This window comes from Equus caballus, chromosome 4 (assembly GCF_041296265.1).
Source record: "Equus caballus isolate H_3958 breed thoroughbred chromosome 4, TB-T2T, whole genome shotgun sequence".
Taxonomy (NCBI): domain Eukaryota; kingdom Metazoa; phylum Chordata; class Mammalia; order Perissodactyla; family Equidae; genus Equus; species Equus caballus.
Window position 1 is genome coordinate 33672233 of NC_091687.1, and position 20749 is coordinate 33692981.

The 20749-nt window shown below is 35.5% G+C and overlaps 1 protein-coding gene across 1 annotated transcript in view; it reads right to left on the reverse strand.

Moving 5' to 3' along the window:
• SEMA3D (semaphorin 3D) overlaps positions 1–20749 on the reverse strand; it is a 188297-nt gene that overhangs the window by 104887 nt on the left and 62661 nt on the right. The window contains exon 2 of the mRNA XM_023639099.2: positions 18614–18804. Within this exon, the coding sequence (XP_023494867.1) occupies positions 18614–18764 (151 nt within the window). The 5' untranslated portion in view covers positions 18765–18804. The remainder of the gene's footprint in view (positions 1–18613; positions 18805–20749) is intronic.

Sequence of the window (20749 nt, forward strand, 5' to 3'; positions counted from 1 at the left end):
TAGAACTGAGGAGAGAAGAATGGAACCGACAGAACAGATAAGACAGATATAACCTAAATCCTTAACAAGAGAAAATGTTTCACACAAACTTTTATTCATTCAGGCGATTCTATATCTTCCATAGGATTTCTTCTTGTTTAAACAAAGAACAAAATAGGCAAAATGGAAAGTATATAAGGGGATTTCCAAGAGTATATCTTGACCCAACTAATAGAGGAAAGTAGGGTATATGATATAAATCCTTATTATTTCAAGTGCTCATAGATAATAATCAACTACTTTGAACCATGCTTTGCAATGTTAATTACAAAATGAAACCAGTCTTAGCCTAATGAGTGAGAGTGTGAGCTTTACATCCACACCACGTGGGTCATATCCTAGCCTCATAACTCTAGCTGTGTGATCTAAGGCAAGAAACTTAACTTCTCTGTGCCTTAGTTTTCCCATCTATAAAATGGGGATAAAAATAGAAACTATGTAATAAATCATGTAAGTGTGAGGAATAAATGAGTTCATATATGATCAGCATTAAAATAGTGTCTGGCACACAGTAAGTGCTATGTAACTATCAACTATTATAACGATGATGATGTATTTTTTAAACTCTATACAAAATCTATAAAAAGGAAGTCATAGTATTTCTCAACTCATGATTAAAGGTGGTAATTTACATAAAGTTCTTGGAACAATGCCTTGAATGTAGAAAAAGTTCAATAAATACTAATTATTATTTTGAATATGATTATTAAACTCTGAGTTGATCTAAATAAGTTCTATTAAAGAAAAATATTGTCTCATCTTTCATTAAATCTGACTTATGAAAATTAGAACGTGTGTATTATTTTATAATGTTGGAATAATATTAAAAAGCTATTCAGTCCACAAATGTTTATAAGCACCTACTACGAGTTAAGTATTGAGCATGTAATTAAGGTTGTGGGATGAGTAGGCCCTGCCTTCAAGTGGCTTACAGGTCAATGTGCAAATAGATCTGTAAATAAAACACAACATAGGTGAAATAAATTCTCATCTAAGTATACACAAAAGGTTAACAAACCTTTCAAGTAATTAATCGTTCATCACCTTACAAAAGGAGGTTATAAATGAGAACAGTCTTGAAGGACAGATAGAAGATTTATAGGAAAGAGACAAATAACAGCTTATTCCAGGCAGAAGAACACTAAAATATACAAGGACAGATATCACCGTATGTTGCACTCACACATGGCATTTTTAGTACGTCTCCTACTCTGGAGTGAGACCTCCTTAAGGACAAAGACTATGTCTTATTATCTTTGAATCCCCAGCACCTACATAGCTCAGAGTCTGAGATAAATTAAGTACTTAACAGATATTTGTGGAATTGAAGTATTCGGCATACTGGAACATAGAGAATATGTGGGGGCACTGAGAAGTGAGGCTGGACGTAAAGGCAACCTCCAGATAATCAGTGCCTGAGACGGCAGGCTGGAGAGTTTGGTTAATACATAGGTAATGGGAAGCCACTAAAAGGTTTTATGCAGGAAAGTGATTAAGACTACAAGTGAGTGTTAGAAAAATAAGTCTGGCTGCAGTGTTGAGGATGGATGAGAAAGGGAAAGGCAGGGGCAGGGAGACTACCCAGCAGTCTCTAAAAGATGGTGAATTATGGCAATGCCAAGAGGAGGAGGGAGATGTTTAAGGATCTTGCAACTCATTTTTTGTTTCTACTTACACAGTGAGTAAAATAAATACAAATTTGACATAGTCATTTGTTTTATTTTCTTTTACCACAACCACTTCTACTGGGTTTAGCTTCAAACAAATTTGACAAGGAAAAACAGCTGCAAAAATAGTGACTAACCTGAAGTATTATCATTTCAGAATGATCTAATGTTGGCTGTGACAATGTTAGCATCAAAACAAAGTATGCTTCATCAATCCTTTGAAGCCAAACTAAATAATTAGACTTAGGCATTACATATGAAAATTTCTTGGGCTGATGCACACATTTTGAAAAGACCTTGGGACTGGGATTGGAACAGGTTTCCTCTTCCCCAAGCAGCTTATCTTTCTTGCATTTCTGCCAAACCAAGCAAAGTCAATTTTGTTTCCACGAGATCATCAACTAAAGCCCAGGAAGAAAAGTTAAATCCAGAGCCTGCACCTTAACACCTATGGCTAACACACTCCCAGGACCTCAGGAATCAGAGATGCATTCTGGCTCCACAGGCTACAAACTCATGAACCTTAATGACTAATAACTGACAATATATTTGAGAGCTTTATTTTTTCTTCTCCTAAACTGACAAGTCTCAGGCACGTGATTTTTAAGATTATCCAAAGTTTACGATCCTTTTGAACAGGACCTCTATCTCTTTTCCCCCCTTGGTTGGTGGGGTGAGTGTTACTCCACACATGCCATTCAGAGGAGGCCTGCTCTGTAGGTCCTTAACCAGCCCCACCTTCCCTCACATGACCGCAGCATTTACCTCTAGGTCCTAAATGTATTCTTTGTTCTTTCTGCCAAACCTCTGACCTAATCCACACTATCACTCTTTCGAACCATTCTTTTTAGCAATTCATCATCCTACCACCTCTTTCTCGGTTTATAATCTGACTCAATCATCCAGGCCCTCAAATTCCTGCTCTCATTCTAGCAATATACTCTTGGAAGATCTACAAGCTAATTACTTCTGAAATAAATGAGGCAAAGATATGATTATTCACTTATTCCACTAGTTTAAATATGGAAATCATGCACATGATAGATTTTAATTCAATGATGACACAGAAAAGATGTTCATGATCCATAAACCACTATAGATCCACAGGATGGTTCTGAGGATCAAAAACCCTATAAACAACATGATATTTTCATATGTTTCTATGTATGTGTGTATTTTCTGAAAGGTATGTACAAAGTAAGCATTGACATCTCCTGATATCTTACCAAGATTAACAGGGAAAACTGTATGTTTCCCACATACAGTTAATAACGATGTTTAGAATAATTTCTCATTTCTAGCACAAGAAAGTGAGTCACTACCCTCATAAAACTTGACTTTTGAAGGCAAACAACTGACTCATCTGAGATCACCAGATACTCTGCACGTGCTGCAAAAACTGATAAGTTCCACTCTCATGGATGTTACAGCCTAGTGGAGAGGAAATGCTCACTCACAACAAAAATGAAAATATATTTGAGACAAAGAACAATAATACTTAAAGTAGTAGACTCTTAAATATCTTTGATAGTAAAATGGAAAGAACTTCCTATCTGTATTTCCTTTAGCAAGTCCAATATTGCCACTTCAGTTCTCTCATCAATATGCGGGGGTAGAGAAACCAAATGGTCACTAAGCTCCTTCCAGCACCGGTGATCTATGGCCTTAGAACCTTGTGTTTAACGTTCTTAAAATTGAGGCATCAAGTAACAAATCGTCATTCACCTATCTATTCTTGGCCATTGCTCTGTTCCTTTGGAGCAGGCAGTCTCTATCCTCTCTAGGAAGAACAGAAATACAGCATAAAGCAATTAAAGCTAAAGGGAGATCTTATCAATAATCCCGTTTGATTTACATGTTACCAATTCAGTGAGGTCCAGAACCGTTAAGTGGGCTTCACAAAACCAGTTAGCCCTTAGTGGTGCAGTGCAGCAAAAATGAATCTACTCACTCACAACCAGATGCCCCTCTGTGTGAGGCAAAGGCTAAGAATCAGATAATCCCTGTTCCTATTTGAAATAAACTTTTGTTCTGAAAAGAATTCTTTGTATCTCCCTTTACTATCCCCAATACAATTGTTCACTCAGCCTGAAGAAACATTTGACCTGATGATCTACATTCTTCCTCTTCACCCCAGAAAGGAAGGGAGTGGTTAGTCACGTTGAATCTAATAAATTTAGGATTAAACAACACAGACTTCCTCAACGTTTGACCATTAAATGAACAAAATCCCATACCTTTGGAATCCTGCATTTATTGCCAGAAATGCTCAACTGGGTGGAGTTGACAGTTTCTTTCACCAGAAGACTACATAGCTAAAAAATGGCTTCCCACATCTTTTAAAAAAGAACATTTAAGGGCAAGTTTTTTTTTTTTTTCAAATAAGAAACTCAAGGTTATTAAAGGCAAACTTCATGAGGTAAAAAGAAAATCCCCTTTGAGGAAAGTCAATTTCCAATTAACTCCAATCTAAAGTGGAATTCCTCAGCAGAGAAAGTTTACAACTAAAAATGGATCCAGATCAAAACCCGGTCGCCTTTCCCTTCCATTTCAGGACATTTGGCACAAATTCTTACCCCACCCACTCCTCTCCTCCTCAAGGAAATAGCCATTATATCAGTAGGGCTGTTCTGAGGTTTCTTGAACATGGTCACATCTCCAGTGTGTTCTCTGCAAAGCTGTCTAAGTAAAGAAGCGAAAGAGTTTTTATTCCTGCCTTTTCCATAAATTCAGCTTTCCTCCTTGATCTCTGAATTCCCAGCACTTTCATGCTGACTGTTAGTATCCAAATATTCTTTCTATGGAATTCCTTCCTCCCACAGCTTCCAGAAATGTTTTGGCTACCAAACCATTCCTCTCCAAGAAAGCCTGTTCTCAGTTTAGTCAGGAATTGAATAAAGAGATCAAACTGTTGATTCTAAAATGAAAATTAGCCCCCAATGTTGTGGCTCAGGGAGCCCTTGGCTCTCTGTGAACCTGTATTTGCTTCTCCAGCTTTTAGGCCAAGGCAGCAAGTATTCTTTCTTGGATGCAAACTTTGGAAAATTAACTCATCTTGAATTGACCCCAGGAGACCTTTCAGTTCATTTTCTGAGGCTTGAGATCATACGAAAAGATTTTGGTTACCATGATAGCTCACCTCCACCTATTCAAAATGCCAATTATTTTCTATTTATATACATTTAGTCTCCAGAGCTAACTGTTCAAGCAATATCAACTATATAAAAAAAGAACGTTATTCAAACCTAAAATCCCTACAAAAGACTACTTCAACATTATATTATCCTTCTACTTTGGTGAGAAGTTCAACCCTAAACGTTTTCCTTCCTGCAAATGCAAGTCAAATCAGGAAAAAAAAAAATTAAATTCTCATTTGCTCTTCTGCAATGGAATGTTAGAGATCATTCTGTTCATTAGGTCTTAGTACATTATCTATGTCAATAATAAATCACATGATATCTCATAGGGAAACAAATTAGAAACAAATAAAGCCTATTATATCATCAGAGCTATGTTCTTGCCAGGACAGGATGTGGAGTAGCAGTGTGGCAATTTTACATTGTCACATTTCCCTCTACATCCATGATTTTAAATCACAGGTTTATTCTTATTTGGCTAGCTTTCAATAGCAGATGCTTTATATAGTCCATCACATGTTAGATTCATATTTATGATTATGAGTACTTGTAAATTCTTACTTTGAGTAAGAATGAGTCCTTTTATATTCTCAAAAGCTTTGCTATGATAATTTTTCCTACTGACCTTTAAAAAAGGCTAACATTATAAATATCTAGTACATTTCCAGAAGACCAATGCCATAATAGAATAAACTTCCTTAGACATAGTTGAGAGGATAATTCTGGGGAAGATTGATTTGTTGACAATTATTTTCCTAACTCCTTTTAAAGTATTGAGAAGTTCTCTTTTTCAAATCTCAAGGAATGTTTAAAATTAAAACACCATGTCACAAATGAATGTGGATTTGTTTTCAATCAAATATGTGAATTTAATTTTTAAAAAACTCAAAGTCATATCTCAGTACACCACCTACTACTGAATGTAAATAGTATGAGAGTAGCAAATAATCCCTCAAGCTAAGATCACCACAATTCATGTATAGAGGAAAGAGTTATGAGAATAACTTAAAATATAACAATATTACCTTTAAAAATTAATTATATTAATCAAAGTTAAGCATACGTATGTCAGAAAGTAATGTTAAAAGGCGTCTGTAAGCCCATCAGTCTCTTCTCCCATCTCCTGTCTCCCCCCAATCTAGCCCCCATAATAACACACTTAGTAGTATATTTTCTATTCATTTTCATATTTATAAATATTAAGCATACACTATCCTTTAAAAAATCATTCTCAGACATTTCCATTGAATTCCTCTTTACAGAAGTTGAGAATTTTAGTTTTCTTATGCCAACTCTTTCCCTTCTACCAAGCTCCTAACATTATAATTATGCCCATTTTTATGAAAGCTGTGTTCAACGATTCCATTACTATTGCAAGGTAAATATTTTTCCCTATTTAGGAAAGCAGTGTTCTCTGATTATACTTTCTTTCTTGAAAAAAACATTGCTTTTATTAGTAATTGCCCAGTTGTGACATTTGATTAGTTTTCTTTAAGATCATGATCAAATCTTTCTACACTTTCTGAAAAACGCCTCCATAAAATTTTCAAGTGAAATTCTGTCAGATTGTTCTTTGTTTTTATCCTGGAGACATCCCTCCTAGGGTCTTTCTCCCTCTTCCTACAATATAGATTGGCTGGTCTCTGGCCTAAGAAACAGCTTTCTCAAATTTCCTTCTACTTCTCTCCTATTATGAATCCCATCTTTCCTGAATCCCATGTCTTCCTCCTTGATTTATTATCTTATTTAGTGAGCACATCTCCAGAAGCTTCCTAAGAAAGGGTGACCGAGAATTAAAGTTTTGAAATTTTCCATGTGTGAAAATGTCTGTACTTTACCTTTACTGATAGTTGGGCTAACTATTGAATTCTGAGTTGAACAGAACTCACTGTCAGAGATCTGAGGCATTTATACACTACCTTCCAACTTCCAAAGTCACGCTTGAGAAGTCTCATGTCAGATCCCAAAGCCTTTGAATGTATCTTCTATTTTTCCTGGAGGTTATCTGAATCACCTCTTCAATCTTGATATTTTGCCATTATGAAATTTAAAATAATTGGTCTGAATATGTTTTGCTTTTTGTTTGGGGGGGTTTTTTGTTTTTTTGGGTTTTTTTTCATTTATCACACTGGAGACCCAGTGCAACAGCTGATCTGAAATCTAACTTCCACTGATTCAGGAAGTTTTCAGTTTGGCTTTTCATTCAAAATGAACAGAAGTCAATTATCTGTTTAACTTTTCGCTAGGTTTCCCCCAGAAAGGGTTCTCTAATCACTTGTCCAAGAAGGATAATCCTGGTAGACACGTGCAGAGAATTTTCATCAGAATATGCACATAGACTTCCAAAAGCAAGATTAAAAAGAGTCATAGAATAATGTTATCCTTAATTTCAGGCAGTATTTATAGGGCATAAGCAATAAAATAATGTTTTCTATTTATAGTTTCCTATAAATTGTTTTTCTTTCATGACTTGTTAGTTCTCTACTAATGACTTCAAAATAGACACCTAAAACGCAACTGCCTCTCCTAAGTCACAGTTCAGAATTTCCAATAACCTGCTTGGTATTGTCAGTCCCCCACACCCCTACCCCCAACCATCTCATCCTAATGACTTTTTTTGTTTGTTTTTTGGTGAGGAAGATTGGCCCTGAGGTAACATCTGTCACCAATTTTCCTCTCTTCACTTAAGAAAGATTTTCCCTGAGCTAACATCTGTGCCAATCTCCCTCTATTTTCTATGTGGGACACTGCCACAGCAAGGCTTGACAAGCAGTGTGTAGGTCTGCACCCAGTATCTGAACCTGCAAACCCCAGGCAGCTGAAGTAGAGCATGTGAACTTAACCACTACACTACTGGGCCAGCCCCTCATCCTACTGACTTTTAATGACTTTAATGACATGGCCTAGGCCCCAGGCTCAAAATATCAGAATCGTTTTTTGTTTCCCTTCCTATTCCCTTACTCCTTTTTCCCCTATTTAAAAACAATTAGTACTTCTAAGTCTATTTCACTTCCCTCACACCAATATCCAGCTAAATTTAAAGCTTTATAGATTCTATCACACAAATTTTCTATTCTTCCTCCTCAAATATTTATTCCTACTGTCAGCTGGGCCAAGATCAATATTACTACTTCTCTAAATTACTATAACAGTCTTATAAACAACTGTGTTCTGCCCCCCCCCCCCACCTATCCCTACCACATAATGTAGCCTACTGTGTTTTTCCCCCTAAATCACAATTAAGTTAGGTCAATTTCATGATCAAAAATCCTCCAGTGCCAACATATACTGCATTCAATAAGCTCTAAATTTCCTCCAGTGTTCAAAGTTCAACTTCATACTCAACCTCCTCTGAAATTCTTTTAAATGTTTGGTTTTATTTACCCTAATCCAATGGTATTAATCTTTTTGCAGTTAGTTTGTCCCTTAAAAAGACCAGAAGCACTTGCAGATAAGAATAATGTCTAAATCACAGCTGCAATTCATCACCACTTCTTGCACAGAAGAAGCCTAATAAACACTTAATTAATGACTCTTCAAACTAGTGATTCTTGTTTATGTTGGTTTATCTACCTTCCACCTAAATCAGATTTATTACAGTCTTACTAATAATTTAAAGGTTAATGTGCCATTTGGAGACCCAACTGTAGCTCTAATGCTTTGCAATCATAAGGGGTTCCTGTTGTCACCTCCAAATGCTCATGTCGGGGGTGGGGGAGAAGCGAGGGGGTCTGAAACAAAACACCCTAGAGAAGACCTCCTCAGGATTTGACGTGCATTCTAATCAACTGGGATTCTTGTTAAAATACAGATTCTCATTTAGAAATCTGGGAAGAAGCGTGAGATTCTGCATGTCTAACAAGCTCCCAGATTATGCTTCTGCTGGTCCTTGAACCATACCTGGGGTAGAAAGGCTAAAGAACACTGTGGCCCCATTGCATGGAAGAGCTGCACTCTTTCCCTTTTCTCTATACTGGAGTTTTTCTCAAATCCTTAAATGATAGCATGTGTTAGTTTATGCAAGAGGGCCAAATTATTATTTTTTTCCTTCACAAGTCTACATTGGTCAAATGCATACATCCTTAACTTATTCTAACTTAATTTAATTAAGTTATAACTAACAATTCCTACAAGTAATAAACGACCTGCTTAGTTTAAACCAATGATATATAAACTTTTTCCCCTCAGTTTTCTCATATAAAGAAGAGAAGTACATTTATTTAATATTAACCTGGAAGCAAGATGCAAAGATGACAAGTTATGATTTCTTATTGACGTTTAAGTAATTTTCCTGTTATCTGTGGCAGCAGAAATTCTTCATAAGATGCCTAAATATAATTATATTTTTAAAGACCTTCAATTAACTCAATAATAAATTATGTTTGGTCTCTCTTTGAAGCCTGTCATAACATCAATGTTGTCCTTTCTAACATGCAAGGAGCTTTCCCTCTATCATTCAATGTGATCCTTAAGGAGAACCAGAGGGATTATCACTAATTTTCAGATGAGAAAACCTAGACTTAGAAAGAGGAAATAATTGTTCTAATGGTGCATGGACAGGACATGCCAGAGAAAGAGCTAAAACCTATCCAGGTCTTCTAACTCTAAGCCCCATGACCCATTACAGCTATATTTTATTTTATTTTATTTTTTTGAGGAAGATCAGCCCTGAGCTAACATCTACTGCCAATCCTCCTCTTTTTTGCTGAGGAAGCCTGGCCCTGAGCTAACATCTGTGCCCATCTTCCTCTACTTTATATGTGGGATGCCTACCACAGCATGGTGTGCCAAGCGGTGCCATGTCTGCACCCGGGATCTGAATCAGCGAACCCCGGGCCGCCAAAGCGGAATGTGCAAACTTAACCACTGTGCCATAGGGCCGGCCCCAAAAGTTATATTTTATATTTTAAGATTTAGCATTACTTAATAAAAATTAAGATTCTTTTTCAAAACAACGCTACTTACATTTTTACAGAATACATATACCCACAGACAAGTTCACTTCTATTGCTCTTTCTGCTTCACCATTCCATTGGGATCACGGAAGTATGTATCTTATTTTCTAGACTGTGTCTGGCTCATTGTGGCTTTAGTCAAATAAACTCCTTTACGAGTATCTTTCTTTATAAGTAAAAAGCACTTTAGTTCTAATTTATGCCTCTTTTGAATAGAATTTAAATCAGTTTAAAAGACTGTTAGAAAAATGCAAAATGTCTGTTACTAGTTCTTACGAAATAGAGAGGAATTTGTCAAATATTCTGTTAAAAAACATCCAATGACATTCATTTAAAAATGTCCTTAAATTTATATTTTATACATATATTGAAAGAATCTCACTGTAAAAATTCCTTTAATAAGATCCAAGGAATTAGAGCCAAATTTTAGTTAAATGAAGTCATAAAACAAGCAGTTGCACATAAAAATTTTTATCTCCTCAATAATTTAGCAAATAATAAACCAACTACATAAAAGATCTGTTCAAAAAGAACTTTTTAAACCAAAACAATAGTTGACTGTGTTTAATCCCAGAAAAAACTGCCTTTACATAAGCTATGCCCCCTTGTAAAGTTCCTTCCATATTTATGCATATCCAAAGACACAACCAAATTGTCTCATGACGAAGTTCCTTTTTACCCTTCCAGAAGGACACTGCTGACCAGTGTAGAACTCAGTGACTTTTAGATATCTTCTTCATTCCAGGAAGGCTGTTTGTAGAATACGTGTTTGGCAATATTACATCATATATTACCTTATATTACAGTGTAACTTCTACCACTCTGTGAACCTCCACAGATCACTAATGTTTAGAATAGTGCTCCACATACAATGTGAAATAGATTTTAATTATTATTAAATAATAGTGTTGGATACAGGCAAGTTGTAGCACAAACACTATTGAACTGAAAAGCAGGAGACTTGGATCAGTTTTTTAATTATCTACTTATACAACCCTGAGGTTATTATATTTAAACTTTCTGGAACTTCATTTCCAAATCCTTACACATCAATTTGCTAAACATATATAGTACTTACAACCTGTATCACTATATCAAACTGAACATATTCCTCCTTGAAAACATTCTTATATCTTTTTAACCTCTCTTTCCATCTAGACAATAGTTGAAACTGATAATGAACCAGATAAGAATTTATTATGCAAAATAAGCCACTTTTATTAATATATGTTTTAAAAGTAGCCTGTTTTTAGAGAACAAAATGAAGTGTCACCAACATTTTCTTCAATAGGGTATGGACTGTCCCATGTCTCTCCTGAATCATCAACTATTCCTTTCCCAATTATTTTAATTAGCATATAAATATGCTGTTTTTAAAAAACAAGTGTCTTGATCTCACTGTCCTTCCAGCTACTACTGCCCATGTCTCCATTACAGGAAAACTGCTTGTAAGAATTATCTACAATTGTCTCCAGTCCCTGAGCTTATGATTTTAAGAATCCACCCAAATTGTGCTGTGGCTCCCACGGTCAAAGACGCTGTCTCATCAAGGTCAACTATAAACTTTTGTTGTTAATTTTTACTTATCATCTTTCATGACACATTAGCTGAATGACACTGCTGATAATCCCTTGTCCTTTCCTTTCTTTCTTTAACTTGTATACTACAACTCCTGATTTTTCTCCTACATACCTGGGCACTTTTTAGTTCACACTGATGTCATTCCTCCTTTCTCTAATTTCCTGACTTAAGAGTATCCCAGAATTCAACCTTCAAATTCTTCTACATTCCTTGGTTATCTCACAGAGTCTCATGAATTTAAAAATTCCTATATGCTAACTGAGAAATTCATGCCTTCAATTGACATCTCCCATAAATTCCAGAAATTACATATTTAAATGCCTTCTTGGCATCTCACTTAGATATCTAAAAGCCTGCTCAAACAAATACGTCCACTTGATCTTCCCCCCAAAATCTACTTCTTTCACAATCTTTGCTATCTCAATTAATGGTAACTCCATCCTTAGATCAAAAAAAAAAAAAAAAAAAAAATGGAGTCTGACTTGACTTCTCTATCTCTTACTTCATATCCAATCTATCAACAAATCCTGTTGGCCCTACCTTCATATCCTTTTCTTCTACCTCCACTGCAACCAGTCTGGCCCACAGACCATCATTTCTCATCTGGATTATTACAACAGCTTCAAATTTGGCTCCCTATTTCCCTGATCTCTCCCTTTCAGTGTATTCAAAACACAGAAACCACTGTTGTGTCCTACAGAAACCACTGTTGTGTCCTACAACGAGAGTCACATCATGTTACCTCTGTGCTCAAAATTCTCCAGTGGATTTCCATAACACTCAGACTAAATAAAAGCCAATATTTTAACAATGGCAACAGTGAAAGAATCTAATCCTTCTTCCCTCCTATTAACTCTCTGATTTAATCAATCCTTTTCTTTGCCCCATCCCACTGTTTTTTTAGCCATACTCTCTTTTTTAGGATCCTTGAACATGCCAGACATCTTTTTGCCTCAGGACCTTTGCACCTGCTATTCCTTTTGCCAAAAAACATTCTTTTCCCAAGTATCTGCATGACTGGCAACAGTAATTTCTCTAAGTATTTGTGAAAACATCACTCTCCCAATGAGCTCTTCCCTGACCACCATATTTGACTCCTACACTCTCACCACTCTTCAGCTAACTTTCCTGATTCATTTTTCTCCATAGTACTTATCATCTATCTTGCTTTGTAATGTACTTATGTATGGTCTGCCTTTCCATATAAGACTATAAACTACATGATGACAGGGATTTTTGCCTCTTCTATTTGCTGATATACCCCTTTGTTGCCAGAACAAGGCTAGAAACAAAGTGGGCATTCAGAAACTATTGACTGTTGACAGTTGGAAATCATATACACAATAACATTCTCCTTGAACTCTTAAACCTGTGAAAGCCCAACTGCACAGCCTGAGTACAAAGAAAATATGTCTCAGAAAACAAGTGAGTTCCTTCAAACACGGCACATCCACCGAAATTAAACTATCAATGACTTGCTTTATAGAAAAAAATATTATATGGGAATTCTTACCATAAGATTGATAATGCTTCTTTATCAAGTACTTAGGGGCAGGTATTCAGGCAAGCTATCTTCTTTTCCCATTAATTTGACAACAAAAATGCTCACTTTAGATTGCATCATATAGTCTGAACTCCTGAATGATTTTATGATTCATTTTAACCCACTCTGAGGGCTACCAACCACTCAAAGACACTCAAAGGGGGCAGGCCTGGTGGTGCAGAGGTTAACTTTGCACATTCCACTTCAGCGGCCCAGGGTTCACTGGTTCGGAACCCGGGTGTGGACCTACACACTATTGTCAAGCCATGCTGTGGCAGGCATCCCACATATAAAATAGAGGAAGATGGGCATGGATGTGAGCTCAGGGCCAGTCTTCCTCAGCAAAAAGAGGAGGATTGGCAGCAGATGTTAGCTCGGGGCTAATCTTCCTCAAAAAAAAAAAAAAGACACTCAAAGAATTATCTATTATCACCCCCTGTCCCTGAGCTCACACTCTTAAGAAGCCGTCCTAATTGTGCTATGATTCTCGCACTCAAAGACACTACTCTTATCAAGGTCAAGAACGACCTTTTAAACTGTAATAGCTTGTTAACTACTAGAAGACCACAAAGGTAAAAATACTGGAAAGTACCTTCAATAAATTCACAGTCTGTAGTTGGTGCTTGACTGAGGGAAACTAACTCTAGTAGAAAATACTTTGGTAGTAAACAGAAGCAATTTTAACGTATGTTGTAAATCTCCAACAGGGAACTATTTTTCAAACCTGTTTACATAGGGAAACCTTTGGTCTGGGGACAACCATTAATATCTAGAAAGATAATAATGTTTCACAAAAAATAATAATTGAAAGCATTTATTAAATGCTCACTATGCCAAACACTGTTTTAGGTGCTTCACATGGATCAACACACCTTCACAACAACCTTATTAGAATTAAATTAGTGCATTTAGATTTACTACGTTATGAATAAGAAAACTGCAGCACAGAAAATAAACATCCAACTATCTCACAACTAGTAACAGCAGTTAAGACCTGTGCAGTTTGGCTTCAGAACTTGCTCTCTTCACTGTTATACTATACGGAATCAAGACAATAGAACTAATATTAGATGAAGCAAATGAAACAAGTTAGATGAGTCAAATAGCCATGAATCTCCACTTGAGAAACATGCTGTATTTCACACCTAAATAAAGTCATTTGTAAATAACAAAAACAAACAGACTTATCCAATTATATCTCAGAAAATTCCAACAAAACATTCTATCAAAAACATTAAGTTTAGTTATACAATAGCAGATAAAATTTTAAAAGTGATTTCAAGTTTTTCTTCTCTATGAAAATACATATAAGTTTTGAAGAAGCAGAACACATTTAGTGCTATCAGTAGTTATTGAAAAGAGCATACTGCCAAAGACGTAATCGTGAAATCTGGCATTTTTTATATCTTGACACTTGTATTCCTGAATATGTAATGTTTTCCTCGAGGGCACAAGGTGGCAAGAGCATGGGCCTTGAACTAGAGAAATGAAAACACACAACTTAGTTCTGCCACTTAAGAGCTTCTTGCTTTAGGGTAGGCTTTCAGACGCTGAGCCTCACGTTTTTTATCTATAAAATGGGTATAAAAAATGGTTTTCAGGGTGTCATAAAACTTAGACATGATAAAGTCTAAGCAGAGTACCTGTACCCAGTCATTCTCTTGCATTCTATTCTTCATAGCACTTCCCACTATTTGAAATGCTATTCATTTGTTTATTTACCTGTCCATTGTCTGTCTCTGTATCTGGAAAAAAACTCAAAGGGGACTGTGACTTTTCTCTGAGCTAGAACAGTGCCAGGTACATAGTGGTCGCTCAATATGTAATTGTAGAATAGGTGAACACATAGTAAGCATTAGTGGGTTAGCTTCCTTCCTGATGTCTTATATGTGTGGATTCAGTGTTAATTAACTGGTGCTTTGCAGGTTTACTGTGATTCTTTGAGAGAGCAAGAGTTTTTTGGGGAAAATATTCAAATGGAATTGATCGCTGAATTCTCTTTATCACAGGCTCAAAAGGATGCAGTAAGAAAACAGACTCTATATGTATGACAGATCTATATCTATATCTGTTATAAGCCATTCAAATGTAAGATAATACTAGAATCTAAAATAGGAAAGAAGAAGAAAGGCTAAAGAGAATATGCAAAAAAGGAAAAAAGATGAAAGAAATTACAATGCATCTTAAGGGATGAATCTTTGTATATTGGTTAACTTTCATTTTTTCTTCCTTTTCTAAAGTTTTTGTCCACTTCCTCTTTAGCTATGTTACCTAACTCATCTTCTGGAGTTTTCCAAACAAATAACATTACAAATACGAACAACTCCTGGGTATAAACACCGTCAACTCACATGAGTTTCTTCATGATGATTGTAAGATAGAAAATATTACACTATTACAAGTGTAATAGTGTAGCAGTGAAGCAGAAGAAGAAAAAGTGAAGTAGATCATCTCTCAAAAATTATTTTTATTACATCTGCAGTATAAACTGTAACAGTCACTGTGAGAAGCCCACCTTGTAGGGCAAAATATATATATTAACTTTCTAACACAAAATCCAGAAATACAGGACATCCTGATCTCCAAAGTTCCTTACTTATTACTCAAGGAACAGATTTAGTATGCATAAATGTGCAAGGATTCAAAATATGGAACAGAAGGGAAATCTCTCTACTCAACGAAAGAACCAAACAAGCTCCTGTGGATTCAGAGATTCAAAGCTAAGTCTTTATCAAAGAGCATTCTTTGGATAAAATGGCTATTATATTTCCACTGGCCTTTAAGAAATCCCTCAAAATAATCTTGAAGCTGTTTGAAGTAGCCAACTCTTCTGATACTGGCTGCATCGCGTCAGCACCTAAGGAAGCATGAATTATGGAAAGCAAAGAAAACAAGGCTGGTTTCATGCCCATTAAACTAATATTTTTGAAAACAAAACTGAGCTTTCATTTTGGCTAATTTTTCTAATCTCACATTCTGGCAGTGTTATAGTGCTCAAGCGCAAACATTTGACTCTCTCGAAACTATCTAAGCAATGGGTGTGCTAGCTGATCTCAATTCACTAGTCAGAGTCATAAGAGAAAGACACAATGCCATGGAAGAGCTGTGATTATTATCTCAGAAGTAGGATTGTGGTATACAAGCAATTTTTCTCACCATAACCCTAAATTAGCAATAATTTTTATATCATAAACTTGTTTATTCACGAATAGGCCACTTTTAAAAGGTAGTATATCAAGATTTGAACTACTTTCCTTCTAAACTCTCAGATACAGTATAGGTGGATAGGGAAACTTGAAATTCTTGAAAGTGGATGGAAAATGTAGGCTTCATAATGCTGAACTGATGATTTCCAAAGACAAGACTCCACTTTCTTTAAAGTGGAAAGAAGAGTGCTCTGTACAGGCTGTCAGTAATTCTCCTAGCCAAGATGACTAATTCTATTATTAGCATACAATCTGGAAATGAATGGCTAATAGCAGCCACGGAGAGCTATTGAGGGTGGGTTGGGAGGAGATTTCTGTAATTCCTACCCTGCATTCAATAGTTTCTACTGTTTACCAGCCTTTGACATGGAGATAACCTACATGTAGATAAAAACCTAAACAATGTAACATTTGGAAAGCCTACTGAACATAAGAACTATCAAAAGAATAGTTCTCATTGCGTTTAATCCAACACTTGCACCAGTTCTTTTACATAAGCACTAGGTGCTGAGAAGAGTGAGAATCTATAGAGAGATGAATAAAACAAGATTTTGAACTCTTAGAGGGTTGATTCCAATCCAAAAACATATAATAATACAAAAAAGAAACCTCCATAACTAGGGGTAACTAATTTGTAGTAGCTATATGAAATTAGTTGAGGTTTTTCTATTTTTATTGATTTGTTATTTTCAAATGATCAAGTTACCACATTTGAGTTAATATTTTACAAATACTCATATGAAATTTTGCTTATGAACCCAAATTATCACAATGACAATCTACTTTTTTTCCATAAATTAATCAAAGGGCATAAAAGCCCACAAATCTGTAAATCTCTTTTGGCCACCCAGTGATCTTAAACAAAGCATGTGGTCTTCTTCAACTCCATTTAATTCTGACAACTGAAAATCATATAATCAGTTCATCAAATATCAGGATGATGCTTGGGTAAACTTCAAAGTTCACTGTGGGAGGTAAGTGCTTCAGGGAAGAACTCCTTATGTATAGGCTCTGAGAAACAGGATCAGGCACTGCATCCACAGCAAGTGATTATTAACTATTAGAAAAGTTTTGTTGCAAATCTGATTTATTTTGCATTGTTCACACTTATCAAGGCAAGGTTCTTGTGCTTCTCACTATACCATAGAAACTACATAGTGTTTCCTTTTTTTTCCCTTCAATCTCTTTATTTTCAAAGTTTCTTTTCTTTTTATTGTTTGCTTTTAAAATTTGTCTCTTTTCTTTTCTTAAGGCACATTTTGAATATAGGTAAATAAATAAATCCGACATGTGCAGTATGACAGGTTGCAAAAAATCCATATGCTGTACTTGGGTGCTCCACATCTCTGTGTGGATAGAGAACGTTTCCATAACCCCAGAAAGTTTCCTCTCATATCCCTTTCCCATCAATCATTCCCTCAACAGCGGAAAGGCAATGTTCTGATTTTTCTTTTTTAACAGATTAGTTTTATCTGTTCTAAAAATTCTAGAAGAATATAGAAACTAAAAAATAATATGTTGCCTTAACTTTAATTCATGACATATAAATTCCAAACAAATACCAACATACAAAATGTGTAATGAGTATAATATGCTAATTCCACTTCCATTCACATTTGTCATCAAATTGGCTTTTATTACTGATATATAATTTGAGCTGAGAATAAGCTGTCTTAAAGATCAGAGAATATTAAAACTGCCAGCATAATTTTTACCTGCCAGTTCAGAATAAAGGAGTCTGAGTTCCCTACATTCCTATCATTACTTAAAATATTAAAGAAGCCAAGTGTATATCACAGAAAAGAAAACAAAAGAAATAAATCTTTGAGCATGAAATTTGGCTTTCTCTCTTTCTTTCTCTTGACCTCTCCCTTTATATATATTACACATACATATATACAAGATAAGTAAATATAACTCATATAAACTTTGCTTTTATATTAATTTATACATTTAAAAACAATTAGCTTAGTGGACTTCATTTCTTAAATACTTTTTTCATCTTTATACTTTAAGCCTTTCACATTGCTTTTTAAAAATAATAAAACATGTATATGCTTGAGAAGTTAAAGGTATTTTAGTGTGTTAATTTTTTCTGAAGATATCTTACTATTTAAAAAAAGAAAACCCTCTAGGGATAAACTAATTAGTAGAAGCTATATGGAATTAATGTTTTTTTCTATTTTTAGGGATTGATTTATTTTAATACAAAACTGATTACAACTTATAGACCAAAATTTCCTAATTATGCTTATCAGTAGGTGATCATTGTAAACAACTGGCTGAAAAATATATATTAACAGTTTCGGTGTCTATTTTCCTCACAAAAAATAATGAATAGTTGGGCTTTGTGTTCTACAATAGTATTTTTATTAACTGATGCCAATACTACAAACATTTCACTAAAGTCAGTATGCATTTTTAAATAAAAGAAATACAGTAATCAAAAAGACAAGGACAATCTGAAAAACCTTTACACATTTACCTTTGTAGGTTAGCTTGACTCGTGGAATATTTTGTTTAGAAGTTTCAATGACTGGAAGAAACAGCACGGTCATGCTTAGCACCACCAAGGCATGAAAAATGTAAAAGTCGTGGCTTCTGGACTTTGGTCTATCATCTTTATTAGCATTCATGATGAAAACAATGTTCTCTTTCAAACAGCGTTAATTTAATCTAAAAGTAAGAAAAGAACTATTAATATAGCAGTTTGCAGATTTTCCTAGACTTACTAAATTATAATTTTCTGAATGTATATAGATTTTAAAAAATAATTGCTCCTTTTCTCTATTCTTTTTTCCTTTTTTTTTTACAATTTTTACAAATTGCTGCAGGGAAAATGAATTAGAACTGAGTAATAAAATTCAGATCTGGCTCTACTCAGATGTGGAGACAGGTACACAACTAAAAATTCAACTGCTTATGTTAATTAGCACCTCTTCCTCTACTAAATTTTTTTTTCATGCAAATGTAGGAGGAACCAATTCTTTCTAAACTTGATGAATTCTTTGATCAGATAAGAATACTGGTAGAAGCCTACTCTTTCCCCCAAATCATTCCCAAAGGAAAAGACCCCGAAGAAAAACAAAACAAAACAAAAGCTCTTATTTTGAGGGAGTTCTTCCCTTGTTTCTGACCGAAAAGGTATTTTAAAATTCTACTTAAAATTGCACATGATCAGGTCAGGGAAAGCAGTACAGATTTTATGCCTGGGACAATGCAATCTAACCTGCACTCTACCCTACTCCACACAGGGCAGCACTTGTGGAAACAAACAAACAAAAACCTCATTAAAATGGAGACAAGAGGCCACAAGGGATAGCTTTCACGCCCAGTGTCCATAGCAGAGCCCAACAGCAAGAAGAAAGACTTGCTCTTCTTGACCAGCAAGGGGCTCAGCCAATGAAAGACTGTCACAACCTAGCCAATGGAAAGCCACTACACATGAAACTCTTGATTCCTCCAATGGACTCTGTTTACAATAGTCCTCCCAACTTCCTCTTCCCTTCTATAATAATGGTTCTCTTCCTCTTGCTGCTGGGGATTTGCACACAGCTTGCCATGGTTGCAGATACAGAATTGCAATTCTTTGCTGATCCCAAATAAACCCATTTTTCCTGGAGAAAGAACTGGCAGTCTATTTGTTTGAATTCAACACACTAAATAGAAAAACAAACTGTAAAATAAAAGTTTAGAAGAGGGAGGAGGTAGTTATTTACTAGGTTGCCATAAACAAGCTCCCTTGGTCGTCTTTTTTAAGACATGGAATAAATCAAAACTCACATATTTCAAACTACGCTAATAATAGTAATTACAAACAACATTCACTCAGTATTTATATGTACCGGATACTTTCTAAAAAGTACTTTACATAAATTAAATGACCTAATGCTGTTAAATTAATTAAACAGAGGCCATTAGACTGACGTGGCTCTGATGCTATTGTGCCTACTTAAGCAAACAGAAATCTAAGCCTGTTAATGCCTCAAAGTTATGAACTCAAAACACTAAGGACAACCAATCAACAAACAGCCAATCAGGCTCTAAGCTATAGCCAATAAAATAATTTCCTTTCATTGCTGCCATACTTTCTCTATGTGTTTCCCCTGATTCCTGTCGGTGGAGTGTGCCTAACCACTTCCAGTTTGGTGCTGCCCAATTCAAATTGATTTTTGCTCAAAGAAACTCTTAAAAATTTTAATACACCTCCACTTACTTTTTGTCAACACTAATGACAGCCAAGAAGGATAGGTAATTATTTACCTCATTTCATGATGAGGAAACTGAGGTACAGAGATAAACAGTTCTCCTAAGGTCACATGGCAAATAAGAGATGGATTAAAATGTTTGTTCGGGACTGTAACTAGAGTCAGCCCTCTTAACCCCTACGTCTTTGGGTGCTTTTCATTAAGGCAGAATCAAGTCATCATCAACTCTTGATGCGGTTTTCAACTTCTCTTCCTTCTCCACAAAGTTATCGCTGTCTTTCTAAGAAATAGCCCACAGAAAGGATCTTGCTATGCCTACTCCCAGGGAGGATTCCAGATGTGGTACCTGCTTCAACTTTTGTCCCAATAATTTCTCTACATCCTTGATGACAGCTTTAGCCATAATAAAAAAG